General features: G+C 33.4%; 1 protein-coding gene across 1 annotated transcript; it reads right to left on the reverse strand.

Moving 5' to 3' along the window:
- Window positions 1–331: 331 nt before the first annotated feature.
- Window positions 332–802, reverse strand: LOC142173596 (uncharacterized). Its single transcript, XM_075239218.1, has one exon. The coding sequence runs from the start codon at window positions 800–802 to the stop codon at window positions 332–334; it is 471 nt and encodes a 156-aa protein (XP_075095319.1).
- Between the last annotated feature and the right edge of the window lie 14787 nt (window positions 803–15589).

Here is a 15589-nt window from a genome sequence, read left to right on the forward strand (position 1 = left end):
GTATCTGACACTGATGGCACTTCCGGACAAAACTGAAGCAATCCTTTTCCATGATCATCCAGTAATAACCTGCCCGCATGATTTTCTTTGTAAGGACATATCCATTCATGTGGGGCCTGCATACTCCTGAATGCACTTAGTTCATGATTGTTTCAGCTTCTTTGGCATCTACACACCTCAAAAGATTCAGATCTGGAGTTCTTTTGTATAGAACTTCTCCGCTTAAGAAGAAACTGCTGGCAAGCCTTCTAATGGTTCTCTTTTGGTCTCTACTGGCCTGCTCGGGGTATTCCTTTATTTTCAAGAACCTTTTGATATCATGGTACCATGGTTAATCATCTGGTTCTACTTCAACTGCATTGCAATAACCATGTCTTTCTCGAATTTGAATCTCCAACGGGTCAATATGGACATTGCCCGGATATGGCAGCATTGCAGCTAAGGTAGCTAGTGCATCAGCTAACTCATTTTGGAATCGAGGAATATACCTGAATTCAACGGATTTGAACCATTTGCTGAGATATTCCACATGTTGTCTATATGGGATAAGCTTGATATCTCGAGTTTCCCATTCGCCTTGTGCTTGCCGAATGATCAAATCAGAGTATCCCATGATTAGTAATTCTTCTACATCCATGTCAATTGCCATGTTCATGCCCATGATGCAAGCTTCATATTTAGCAGTGTTATTCGTACAGAAGAACTGAAGTCGGGCCGTAACCGGATAGTGCTGACCAGTGGGGGAAATCAAAATTGCCCCAATCCCAACACCCTTTGCATTTACAGCTCCATCAAAGAACATTTTCCAAGTCTTGGTGTCTTCTGGGATTACCTCAACTGAGTTTACTTCCTCGTCTGGGAAATAAGTTCTTAGGGGTTAGTATTCATCATCAACCGGGTTCTCAGCCAAATGATCGGACAAAGCTTGGGCTTTCATAGCCGTGCGGGTGACATAGACAATGTCGAACTCTGTAAGCAGGATTTGACATTTTGCTAGCCTTCCCATGTGCATTGGTTTTTGGAATATGTATTTTAGAGGGTCCAATCTGGTTATGAGATATGTGGTATAGGCCGAAAAATAATGTCTAAGCTTTTGAGCAACCCAGGTTAGGGCACAACAAGTTCTTTCCAACAAAGTATATTTGGTTTCATAGCCAGTAAATTTCTTTCTCAGATAGTAGATGGCTTGGTCTTTCTTCCCGGTCGCACCATGTGCCCGAGGACACAGCCAAAAGAATTCTCCAGGACCGTCAAGTATAAGAACAAAGGCCTTACAGGCTCAGGCGGAACCAACACCGGTGGATTTGACAAATATTCTTTGATTTTTGTCAAAAGCTTCCTGAAACTCATCCGTCCATTTAATCGCCTCGTCTTTCTTTAGTAGCTTAAATATGGGCTCACATGTGGTTGTGAGCTGAGCGATGAATCTACTGATGTAATTCAACCTTCCCAGCAAACTCATGACCTCTTTCTTGGTTTTCGGAGGTGGTAGATCTCGGATAGATTTTATCTTTGTTGGATCCAACTCAATACCCCTCCAACTGACTATAAATCCCAAGAGTTTCCCGGAGGGAACCCCAAACGCACATTTAGCAGGGTTTAATTTTAAGTCATACTTACGTAGACGCTCAAAGAACTTTCTCAAATCTCGCACATGGCCTTCTTGTGTTCTTGATTTAATGATTACATCATCAACATATGCCTCGATTTCTTGGTGCATCATGTCATGGAAGATGGCGGCCATACCTCTCGTGTAAGTTGACCTGGCATTTTTCAAACCGAATGGCATGACTCTGTAACAGTAAGTCCCTCATGGTGTGGTGAAAGCTGTCTTTTCTGCATCTTCTTCATCCATCAGAACTTGGTGATACCCAGCATAACAATCCACAAAAGACAGTACTTCATGTTTGGCACAATTGTCGACAAGGATATGGATGTTTGGTAACAGGAAGTTGTCCTCAGGACTCGCTTTGTTCAAATCCCTGTAGTCAACACATACTTGGATCTTCCAGTCCTTTTTTGGTACTAAGACTACATTGGCCAACCATGTGGTGTATCGGATCACACCGGCTTTTAATTGTTTGGCAACCTCTTCTTTAATCTTGTCGCTGATGTCTGTTTTGAATTTCTATTGCTTTTGTTGGATAGGTGGACAACCGGGATAAGTTGGCAATTTGTGTAGACGGGGACTCCAGAACTGCGGACGCCATGCAGTTATACCTCAAGTCTCCTCTGGTAGCTGAAATCCGAGCAAGTCTACGGGTACGCCGCTGGGACCAACTCCAAAATCTGCACAAGAAGTGTAGAGTACAGTATCAGTACAACCGACCCCATGTACTGGCAAGTGCTGAGCCTAACCTCGACGAAGTAGTGACGAAGCTAAGGCGGGTCACTTACATTACCTGTACGCAATATTAGTAATAGCAACAATAATAGAAATAAATCAGGTAACTCATTTATAATAATTGAAGCCAGCACAACAATCATAACCAATTATCACTCCCATCAATTCTGTTGCAGCGTGCAACCCGCTCTCACAATATATTCACATTCAATTCTGTTGCAGTGTGAAACCCGCTCTCACAATATATTCACATTTGATTCTGTTGCAGCGTGCAACCCGCTCTCACAATATATTTATTTTTAATCAAGTCTGTTATATATTTATTTCAATCAAATATATATATAGACTTTTAAATAAGTCTGTTGCGGCGTGCAATCCGATCCCCCAATATTGACTTTTCAATAAGTCTATTGCGGCGTGCAATCCGATCCCCCAATATTGACTTTTAATAAGTCTGTTGCAGCGTGCAACCCGATCCTCCAATATGGACTTTTTAATAAGTCTGTTGCGGTGTGCAACCCGATCCTCCAATATTGACTTTTAATAAGTCTGTTGCAATGTACAACCCGATCCTCCAATATTGACTTTTAATAAGTCTGTTGCGGCGTACAACCCGATCCTCCAATATAGACTTTTAATAAGTCTGTTGCGGCGTGCAACCCGATCCTCCAATATATTCATTATAATCAATCCTGTTGCAGCGTGCAACCCGCTCGTCCAACATATTCATTTACCAATTCTTATAGAAGAAATTTTCCCAATAAATGTAACAATTAATATAAAATTATAAGACAACAAGCATACAATAATTATGGTTTAATTATGAAGCAAACAATGAAAAATAGCAAATTATTATGGAAATCAGGGAGCAAATAGGCAGTTTAATATTTAATATGCTAAATGTCAAATAATAATTAAGGCACATAATTCAAATAGCATGTAACAATTAATGCAGGAATTCAAAAATTAATATTTGACAAAGAATAAGAGAGAAACAATTATTATAATAATTAATTTATAATTAAAAATAATTTATGATTTTTCAAGTAAGCAGGCAAACAATTAATTTGACGACGTATAAACACTCGTCACCTCGCCTATACGTCGTTCACATGCAATTCACATAACAAATAATTTAAGGGTTCTATTACCTCAAGTCAAGGTTAACCCCGACACTTACCTCGCTTTACAAATTTCAATCAATTATTCAACTACAGCTTTTCCTTTTAAATTTGCCTTTGAAAGCTTCAAATCTATTCACAAACAATTCGATATATTCAATACGAATCATAGGAATTAATTCCATATGAATTTACAAATTTTTCGAATAAAAATCCGAAATTTATTAAAATATTCGGCAGTGGGATCCACGTATCAAATCCCGAAAAAACTCGCAAAATCCGAACACCCATTCCGATACGAGTTCAACCATACAAAATTTGTCTAATTCCGATATCAAATGGACCTTCAAATCTTAATTTTTTATTTTTGAAAAGTTTTACAAAAATTTCAATATCTTCCATCTAAATCCGAGATAAATGATGAATATAGACATGAATTTGTGAAATATAATCACTTTTGGTTAAATAACACTTACTCAATTCAAAGTCGTGAAAATCCCCCTTGAAATCGCCCAAATCCGAGACTTAAAACTTAAAAATGAGTAAACATGGTGACTTCCGAAGTTATGGGTTCTACCCAGTCATTTTCGCATCTGTGGACAAAAGTTTCGCATTTGCGGACTCGCATTTGCGAGACAAAGCTCGCATTTGCGATGCCAGGCTACCAGGTGAAGTTCTGCATCTGCGGACACCCCTGTCACACTTGCGACATCTGCATCTGCGCAAAAAGGCCGCACCTGCGAAGACCCCAGGCCAGGCCAGGCCCGCATCTACGATGGAAGTATCGCTTCTGTGAGCTCGCACCTGCAGTCAAAATTCCGCAGGTGCGATTATAACAGAAGGCAAAAAATACATATTTTGCTTAAGTCCAATTCTTGATCCGATTTCAATCCGTTTCACTCTCAGGGTACTCAGAACCCTGTACGAATATACCAACAAGTACAATAACATAATATGGACTTACTCGGGGTCTCGTATCACGTCAAACAACGCTAAAATTACAATTCACAACCCGATTCAAACTTTGAGTTTTAAACTTTTCAATTTGCAAATCTCGTGCCAAAACATATTAAATGAATCCGGAATGACTTCAAATTTGGCACACAAGTCATAAATGACATAACAGAGCTGTTTAAATTTCCAAAATCAGATTCCGGCTCCGATATCAAAAAGTCAACCCCGTGGTCAAACTTGGAATCTTTAGCCTTTAAATTGCTAGTTCCGTTAAATGGTCATAACTTGAGCTAGGGACCTCCAAATTAAATTTTGGGCATACGTCCAAGTCCCAAATTACGATACGGAGCTACGAGAATTGTCAAAAATACTGATCCGGATCCATTTACTAAAAATGTTGACCAAAGTCAACTCACTTGAATTTTAAAGCTCTATTTTACATTTTAATTTATTTTTCACATGAAAACTTTCCGAAAAATTTTACCGACTGTGCACGCAAATTGAGAAATGATAAAATGGTATTTTTTGAGGTCTTAGAACACAGAATTACTTATTAAATTTAAAGTTGACATTTTGGGTCATCGCAGAATTTGAGATTAATTTTTGTAATAGCAGTTATGAAATTTTCCTATGTTTTTTTTAATCTTTTAAACAGAAAACTAAAAAGGGGTTTGGGACGCGAATAAAATAAATCGAAATTTTGTTTTAAATTTGGATAATTTTCCTACTGATTGCCTAAATCTTCTATTTCTTATATTAAAGTGTTAAGTTTAAAAATTCATTGTGTATTTAAAAACAACAAAAAATAAATCACTGCCTTTACTTGAATTATCAATTTAATTCATTAGCCAAGATTTTATAGTACAATCTGGCCTGAAATGTACCCTGATTACTATTAAGTTTGCTTGCAAAACCTAGTTTTTCATGACTTAAAACTAATAGAATCAGATTTACTATATTTGATTGTTTTAAATGAAATGGTAAAGCTACTAATTAAACCAACACATTGTACAAGATAATATAATATAAAAGAAGCTAAATTATTACATTATTGATGACAAATCTATCTATTGTTCTAACAAATTTTCGAAAAATATGCTTTTTCTTGTTTCTACTATCACATGGTAAAGTATAGATCTTATGAACATGTAGAAAATTTTAAACAGATTTTTGCAATTTGACTTTAACATTGAAGTTAACATAACTTAAGTTACCTAAAACAATGTGAATAATTGACTCTTATATGAATTTACACACAATTTCTAACCATACGACTTTTACTAACATGATTTATGTAATATCTTAGCTTATGCATAAAATCACATTCAAACCAAACACAAACTGTGATAAACAGTGAAAGAAACATAATAGTAACAAAATTGAAATTTTACATTATTGAGAAAGTACCTTGACAGCAGCAAGAGAAACAAAATAAATAGAAAATAAGTCTCTGAAAAGCTTAAAGCAAAGCAGCAGCAATGAAACCCAGTAAGGTAAGAACAGGGGGATTTTAAAATAGGAAAAGGAATGTATTTTTGTTTTTGAAAGATCAAGGTTGATTTTCAAAAGTTTTTCTTTTAAAAAATGAAGAGAAAATCTTAAGGCAGTGTAGATATTTTCTGTGTATTTTTGTGTATCTGTGTGTGTAGGTGTATTCAGATCTGTTTTTCAGTGTGTATGAATGTGTATATCTTAAGGTGTCTATAATGTGTAGGTCTAATAAAAAAGGAGGAGTGTATTTATAGAGTGAGGGAGTGAAAAAGGATAAGAATTAGGGTACAAAGAATCTGCCAGAATTCCCTAAAATTAGGAAAAAAGGCATCTTTCTTAACAGAAATGGACAATTGTCCAATTTCTAGTACCTTCCTTATCTTAGAAAATGGACAAGTGTCCAATTTCTGAATATTTTTGGATCTTATCCCTATTTTCCTACTCAGCATTGGGACAGCTATCCCTTATTCTAGAAGTTTCTAGTGTTTTTCTGAAAACTTTTAGAATTAAAATTTCAAAATTGACTCTTAAGGGTCTTGGAATTACCTCAGAACCAGATGGTTCTGGGCCTGAGTCAGGTGACTCTGGGCCTAAGGACTTTGGGCTCTTAAGCCTTTTACAAAGCTATGGGCATGTCTATTCAGATAGGTCCAATTTATGAGCCAAGTAGAACGAGCCACTTCAGTGAGGCCCAGTTCTTAACCAAACCAAATAACAGTAAAAATTAAAAAAAAAATAACGGCAATTAATTTAACAAAATAAATAACAAAGCAGTAATACTAAAAATAAACGCAGAACTAATAAAGATAAAACATATAACGATAATAAAAAAATAAATAAAATAAAATAGAAAGCAAAAAAGGAAAAATAAACTAATCTAACACTGTTTTTACTTTATCTTAATTGAATCTGTTTAATTACTTAATTAGTTTAAGAAACATAACGAATAATAATAAATAAAAACAGTAACAACAATAAAATATGCAATAATAATAAGGAAGAAAACAGAATGGCAAATAATAGAAAAAAAATATATAAAAAAAAGATCTAGCCGTGAAAACACCCTCGTGCCAAGACTCCCATCTGGGATCTGAGATCCTTGATGGGAGATCTTGACAGGAGGATGTTTTGGACGAATTAGGTTGGATTTAGGGTTTTAAAAAACAGATTTAGGGTTTCGGAGACCCTAGATCTAAGATCTATGATTATTGGTGGGATTTTTTGGGATTTGGTTGGTGAAATGAGGTTTAGGAGACTGAGAGGAAGGTATGGGATGAGTTTGAGTGGGTTTAACATTCCACCGCCGCCGTAGGCGATTTCCGGCGGTGGGGCTAAGGCGGCGTTAGGGTTTTGGCCATTTTTAGGTGTAAGATTATTGGTTTTTATGGGGTTTTTAGAATGAGGATTTGTGAGATGGGGTTTAGGAGGAGTATGGGAGAGAGTGAGGTTGATTTGGGGTGGTTTTAGGCTTTGTCTCCGCCTTAGGCGATTCCCGGCGGCGGCGTGAGAGGAGGATTCTAGGGCGCCTAGGGTTTGGTAGTGGTTATGGGCGGAGATAGCGGCTAGGGTTTGGGGTGTTAGGGCGGCTGATAGAGAGATGTGAAAGAGTGGGGTTTGAAATGAGGGGGTAAGGGAGGGTTAGGACATATATATGTGGGAATGGGGGTGAGTTCCGGGCCGTTAAATCTATCAAAGATCAACAGCCTGGATTGACTAGTGCCAAACGGCGTCGTTTGGTTTATATGGGGGCTGGACCGGTTTAAAGGGGGTTGGGCTTGGGTATTTTGGGTTAAATTTGCGGATTGGGCTGGTTTTTGTTTGATTTTTGGGATTGGGCTTAGTTAATCACTAGCCCAGTCCAATTTTAGGTTAGTTAATACCCTTTTTGTTTAATTAATTTTAAAATCTAATTAATTTTTATTAAATCCTAAATTAAACACCAAATTACCTTAGGTTATAAAATTACACTAATTATCTATTTGCATTATTTACACAATTAGTCAATCTTAAGTTTTTTTTTAAAAGAAAAATTACTAGTTTTAATATTGAAACTAAAAAGTGTCAAACATAAATAATTTTTGTGATTTTCTTTTAATAATATGATTAAGCTATGTAATTAAATTAAAAACCTAATAATGCAAGATGATGAAGGTTTAAAATATTTTTTGTTAGTTTTCATAACTTTAAAAATGAAAAGTGCGAGTAAAAATGCAAATAATTCAAAATAAATACCAAACAATCCTAAAAAAATCTAAAACTAAATAGGACTAATTTATTTATTAATTTTGTAGGAATATTTTTATAGGGTAAAAATAACATGCTCACATTCCTTCACTACTAAAGTTCTAGGAGTTGAAACAAATTGATTGCGTCTCTCTATGTGCATCCTAGCGAAGTATAATTATTGTTGTTATTCATAAATTACTTTCTCCGTAGTTTTGTTGCTTTAGGAGAAAGACTCGTGACTTGAGTTAATGACCTAGATATATGCATTTATATACACGTTTGACTTCCCAAGTAAAGGTGAAATATATAATAGTTATATTACGTACATAGTTCTAATAAAGAAGTAATTTATAAGGTTAAAACCGTAAGTCCGAAATTAATTTTAAAGTCCTAAATATTAGGATTTATTACATAGTTCAAATAAGGAAAAATTTAATAAATAAAATTTTATTTGATTTCTAAATCGTAAATATTAGGAGAATGATTAAATGACAACTTTGTCCCATGTAAAATTTATTTTTAAATGGTAAAAAATGCGAATAACATTTCTCTAAGAAGCTTCGTACTTTTATTATAGTATAGATAGATAGATAGATAGATAGATAGATATAGATTTATCAAAATTTTATTAACCAAAAAAAAAAAAAGCCCCTAAATTTTATTACCTAAAAGGAGAAATCTAAAGATAAATGAAGTTAGAGAGTCAACGAAACCTAATGTGAATTGAAAGAAATACTCCTACCCTCCTAAACCTAAAAGGAGATTTTTAATAACCGAGAATATATGAAATTTCCTAGTTTATAACAAAAAATAAATCCTAAATCTAAAAGTGACTATTCCTAAATGGTAGAGAATTAATTAAAATGACTATTGATAAATATTAGGAAAATATTTAAATTATAACTAGTTTTTATAAAATCTATTTTTTAAGGGTAAAAAAGACAAACGACATTTCAGTTACGATTTTTGTGCTTTTAATATAATATAGATAATCAAATTATCACTTTCGATATTTTGATAGTCAATTAATTGATAGAACCTTCTGTTATCTAACTTCTTTTCATTTTTTATGATATTTATTTACAACTCTAACAATCATTTAAAGAAAGTCACTCTTTTTTGGTCCTTCTATTAATAGAAAACGTTCCAGTTTCCTTTTCTTTGTCACGAAACATATCACTTTCAAGGGCTATCACCCTATCACCACAATTGGGTTTTCATTATTAGACAAGTGACACTTTTGACAAAGTTTTGCGTGAATGAAAATTTTGGACATAAAAGTATGGTATTTGAAGATAAGTTTAATAATGGAGTATTTGAAAAAAAAAATAACTTAGAAAAGAATTTATGTCCAAACGGGAAACCAATGGGTTATTAATCCTTCTCGAAGTAAACAAGGAAAAAAAATATAAGGACACTGAGATTTTTACGTGGAAACCTTCTAAATAAAGAAAACATTACAACCTCGAGAGGAGCATATGAATCTTTTCACTTTGTACGTACTCCAAAGACCACTGTATACTCGAAAGAAATAATCTTTTTTGGATTTTGTCACTTTAGTACAATATAGCTCACGCTCTTTATTTTGTCTCGCAAATTATTTTTCTTTTTTATTGCTTGTGAAATGCTCACACTGCTTCTTTGCTCTTTGTATTAGTGTGTTACAAATGAGCCATGAGCTATCTATTTATAGAAATTTAATACTCTTGTCGATGTCATATGTGAGACCAATAAAAGATAGAATTTCAAACAATGCAATGTGAATTGATCAATTTATCGGCTGCCCAAATCTGCAGACATTTGATACTCGCGTCGGAGGAATAGTGATCTTCCATTCACATGGACAATGGGATGAACCACACATATTGCTTGCGCAAGGTATCATATTTAAGTAGTTCTACACTTTAAAAATCCCTTTGTAAGAGCAAATCTTCCCATTTCAAAATTCGTATCCACAAGAAATGAGAAATGTAAAATAGAAAAAAAGAAAAAAGAAGAAGAAGAAGGGTATTCAAAAATAGAAAAAGAAGAAGATTATAATGTACCAACCCCGTAAACTTAAAAAATATTCAAATAAACAGAAAAGGCGAACTAAAATCTGCTGGTCCAATATTTTGCTATAAAGGCTCTACATATGCAAGAATACAGGAAAAATCATATACTCCAAGCATGACAAAGCAAATTAAAATGAAAAATGTACTTGATAGTCAGTTTCGTTCAAAACAGGAATCAAATATTTATTGTAAATCCATACGCGGCCTAAAAGTTCTTTCCTGTGACAAATATCGTTGAACTCGTCTTTCCCTGCTTTGAACGTGGCATCATCCAAAGAGTAGTGAATGAAATCATCTTTGCTGCTGAAGTTGGGAGTATTATAAGTCACAATTATTAACAAAATATATATTTAAAAGGCATTGAAAAATTTATGGTAAAACTAAAAAATTACGTTTAACTCTCGAAATTCAAACACCACCACATAAAATGTGACTAAGGGAGTAACAGTTTTGGGTGCAGAAAAAGTGCTTAGGATTTTACTACTATCAGTACTTTGTAATAATGAAATATATTATTGTAATTATGAAATGATCAATAGGGTAATAATTGAATTTAGATATTATTCCTCTTCTATACGAAAAGGCGCTCGTCAAAAGAAATATTTGAGTTAACTAGTATATGGGCACGAGAAATGCGCGTATACCCCTATGAATGAGTAAATAATTTCTAAAACTATTACAAATATTATTGAACATTGTATTTGAATTATCAAATAAAATAGAAATTAAAAAGAATTAACTTCAAAAATTAATGAATGATAATCCTTCTTCATTAGCTCAGTAAAAAAAATAAAAATCAAGCTCCACATAGGTCCTCAATGCCATATTGTAATTTCGATATATAGGTTATGTATTTATTCTTTTAGGGGAAAAAAATCAAAGTAGAATACAATTATATTTTCTGCCAATTATGCATTATATTTTGAGGAAACCAATAATGCTCATGCCCTCTCTATTAATGGAAAAGTCAATGGCAAGCTTCTTTTGGTCAAAGTGAGTAAGTCACTTTGTCATAGCCACACGACGAACAAAAAGCATTGTTATTGTATTGTCGCGAGTATGCGACATAACTTAACCTAGATGATAAATTATTAGCTCTAACGAAAATTCATGCTTCGTGAATTCATGATGGATGATAAAAATTTCAAACCAAAGTAGGTTGGATCAATTCCTGCCATATATAAAGATGTTCAGAGTATTTCCTTTCCTATTTGAATTAGGATTTTCTATGTAGTGTGTATTAATTATATTTGTGTATTTATTGGTTTGATATAAATATTCGGTGCAAATAAGCTTTTACCGTCCTCTATTACTTTGCCGTTCATATCCTTAGAATCCAATTACTTTGGCCTAATTGTATTTCAATCTGTTTTTCATGTCAATTTGACCAATCATATATAGGTAATAGGAGTGCAAAAGTACCTGGATAAATACATTTACTCTTATTATATTCACACACTTGAAGCTCTTCGAAAGATATTTATTACAAGTAACTATCCTTTTCTTCAACATATTTGTACTGCAGTTGATCAAGCGATTAAAACAATTGACTTTCAACTAATAAATACATTTTATATCCAAATACCCAAACTCTTTGGGGAAGAGAATTTATTTTTGTCAAAAGACAAAATTGGCCCCACATTAGCCCCATTGTATTCTCACTCGTTTCTACTAGGAAAAGCTCCATCCTCCTAAGCATTGTCCATAACAAATGGAACTAGTAATGTGGAAAATATGCCAAACATCTTCTGAAATACGTAAAATTGTATTAATATGTGAGATTTCATTAAATTGTCAATGTATATATTTAAATTAAATCCTACGTATTATACATGGTAATATATTGTAGTGTAAGTTCTCCTCCTATTTTAAAAAAATATATAAAGAAAATCAAGAAGGTAGGTTAACTAACTATGTTTTAGTTAAATCCGAACTAAATCTCGATTTTATCCTCAATTTTATTTCTGGAAGTTCGATTTCCTCCTAGCAATTGCAAGAAATAGACTATGGGGGTGTTTAGATTGACTTATTTTAAGTATTTATTGACTTTTAAGCACTTTTCTAGTTTTTGTGGTGTTTATCAATGATAAAAAGTATTTAAAAGCACTTAGTTTTAAGCATGAAAAGTACAAAAATAAGTCAAAAGTCAAAAGTTGAGTATTACCAACTTATGACTTTTGATTTTTAGCTTATAAGCTACTTTTTAAAAGCCAATCCAAATAACCTCTATATCAGCGTATGTAATTTTTGTTTTTGTGTTGGATCTATTTGTGACTCTCTTAGGATGTCAAATTTAGTTCACAAAATGAAAACCGTCCGATTCATCCAATTTTTATGTTGGGATCCATTGATGGGTAAATTTGACCTAACTTAAACTTTTTCTTGTAAACCAATTTGGATTACCTTAAAATAAAAGGAAATTGGTAAAATATTAATATGGAGGTTATAAGCACCAGAGTACAAGTGGCAGTGTATGTTTATTTACTGGATATTACATGAAAAGGCTAATTAATTATTCTGCTTATAATTCCCAAAAGCACAAGAGGTGTACCAAAAGAGCTCACCTCCTTTTATGGCGGCCGACACATTACCACTAGCATTGCTTGCTATTTCAATAATCATTATGGCATAGTACAAATATTATGTTATTTTTTGTGGCGTATTTAGTTGAGCTATAACAAATGAATGACGTGTGCTTAAATGATTTTCTCCGTCATTCTTCTTATTCTCTTCGACTTGAATTAATTTTCACTTTACAATAGCTTCTGTACATACCTTGAGCTAATTAGCTTCATACTAATTTTTGGACTTATTTTGTAACAAAAGTACTATGAAAAACTATCCAAGTAAAATATAATACTCTAATTGATATACTCAATGAAATAAAAGATCTAATTCTTCGTTCACATGCCTATATAATATGCTCATAAAAAAATAAAAATATTTCCCCCAAAGGAAAGATATTTTTCAAAAGTAAAATTAATAAAACTTTACCTAGGATCAACAATATCTCAAGAATGATTAAATAAATTGGATATACTATTAAATAGGAAGGAAATATTGAAAGGAGTTGATTGTAAAATATAACTAACATACTTGCCTCCAAAAGCCTCTAATAATGATTCAGCTTTAGGCCCCGTACTCAATCGAGCCGCCACTGCTGCTAGTTCCGACTCTGTCAGTGTCAAGTCGACGAAAAACATTGACATCCACGTCTAGCCCTCCAACCATACTTTCTACTAGGGATGTACAAATGAAACCGACAAACCGCACCAACCCGATAATCCGAATCAAACTGAGAAAAAAAACCCGTATAGGAAAAAAAACCCGACCATATTTAGTTTGGTTTGGTTTTAACTAAAAAAAGTCAAACCGAAACCAAACCAATACGACATTATATGTATAGAAGTTTTAAATATATTTAATACATAAAAATATTTATGGTAGTGTAGTTTATAAATATTTCTTAAGCTTTTTCACAGTTTTATCTTTTAACGTATAATTTCAAAATTGGGTTTATAAGTTTTGGATGCTCCAATAAGTTTTATAGTCCATAAATGTTAGTAACTCAAATAAATCCGAAACCAAAATCAAATCAATACTAATGCTAATAAAAGACATTCAATTCAATTGTACTATGAATGAAAATAGTGTTGGATATCTATTTTTTAGTTTTTTCATGGTCTAGATAAAATGTATAACTTATTTTTCTTTTAGTGGTTAGTCATGTAAATAATAGTACTTATTAGTCATAATTTTAAATCATGTTTGTTTTTATTATGGCTTATTAATAATATTTATTTTATGCGATTTTATTATCTTTATTGTTGAACATTTTAGTACAATGCCATGACTCATCTCATATTTATATTATTTTATTAAAAATATCTTATATAGTTCTGTCTTACTACGACTAAAGAAATATTTGGAGCATAAATTTTACGTTTTGTGCTATGATGACTATATGAAAAAAAAAATGAAAAATTCGAGAAAAATCGAGATTAAAAACCCGACTTTTATTGGTTTAGTTTGGTATTTAGATTTAATAATCCGATACAAATGATTTGGTTTAGTAATTAAAAAATTCGAACCAACCCGACTCATATACACCCCTACTTTGTACGACGTGCCAATGGCTTATTCGCATTCCAAGTGGCACAGTAAACGCTCGCCTTAATATAATCCCATCCTATATTCTGTGAATTATTATATAAATGATTTGTTGCTGTCGCATTATTTATGTTAGAAACATGATTATTTAAATAAAAATATACTTTTTCTAGCATTTTAAATTTTTGGATGAGATAGTGACACACGTCAACATGATACCAAATCATATAGAGGTCTTGCGTTCAAATTTCACCGCCACTCTAAAATCAAATATTGGTATCCTTCTACTAAAATTTTATCCTCGTTTTGAAATTCAATTTGAAGGGGAGCCTTGGAGTAACTGGTAAAGTTGTTGTCATGTGATCAGGAGGTCACGGGTTCAAGCCGTGGAAACAGCCTCTTGCAGAAATGCAAGGTAAGGCTGCGTACAATAGACCCTTTGTAACGACCCGACTTGTCGTTTTAAGAATTAACGCCTCGTTCATCGATTTAAGGTCTTGAGCAATTTCGTAATAAGTATTATGATCCGCGGGTGTGGTCGAGTTTGATTTTTCGGAAGATTCGGAATTTATTAAAATAAACAATCCTTAATTAGAAGTTTAAATGGAAAGAGTTGACCGGAGAGTTAACTTTTGAAAAAATGACTTCGGAATGGAATTTTGATGATGTCAATAGCTCTGTATGGTGATTTTGGACTTAGGAGCGTATCCGAAAAATTATTTGGAGGTCCGTAGTGGAATTAGGCTTGAAATGCCAAAAGTTGAATTTTTGGGAAGTTTGACCGGGGGTTGACTTTTTGATATCGAGGTCGGAATCCGATTCTGAAAATTGAACTAGGTCCGTTATGTCATTTATGACTTGTGTGCAAAATTTAAAATCATTCCGAATTGATTTGATGTGTTTCGGCACAAGATATAGAATTTAAAAGTTCAAAATTCATAGATTTTGATTTGAGGTGCGATTCGCGTTTTGATGTTGTTTGATATAGTTTGAAACCTCGTTAAGTTCGTATTGTATTTTGGGACATGTTGGTATAATTGGTTAAAGTCCTGAGGGCCTCGGGTGGATTTCGGAAGGTTAACGGAATGGATTCGGACAAAAAGGAGCTGCTGGAATTTTTCTGCTGCAGAAGCTGTTTTTGGACAGCCACTGGTACAATCGCAGAGCCGACTTTGGAAGCTTATATCTCGAAATATATATAGAATATTAAAAGTTTCAAAACATGAAAGTTGTAGCTCTTTGATTCTAGTTTCCAGAATGTTAAACCACTCATCTTTTGGACATTTGTA

This window comes from Nicotiana tabacum, chromosome 19, assembly GCF_000715075.1.
Source record: "Nicotiana tabacum cultivar K326 chromosome 19, ASM71507v2, whole genome shotgun sequence".
Classification (NCBI taxonomy): Eukaryota; Viridiplantae; Streptophyta; class Magnoliopsida; order Solanales; family Solanaceae; genus Nicotiana; species Nicotiana tabacum.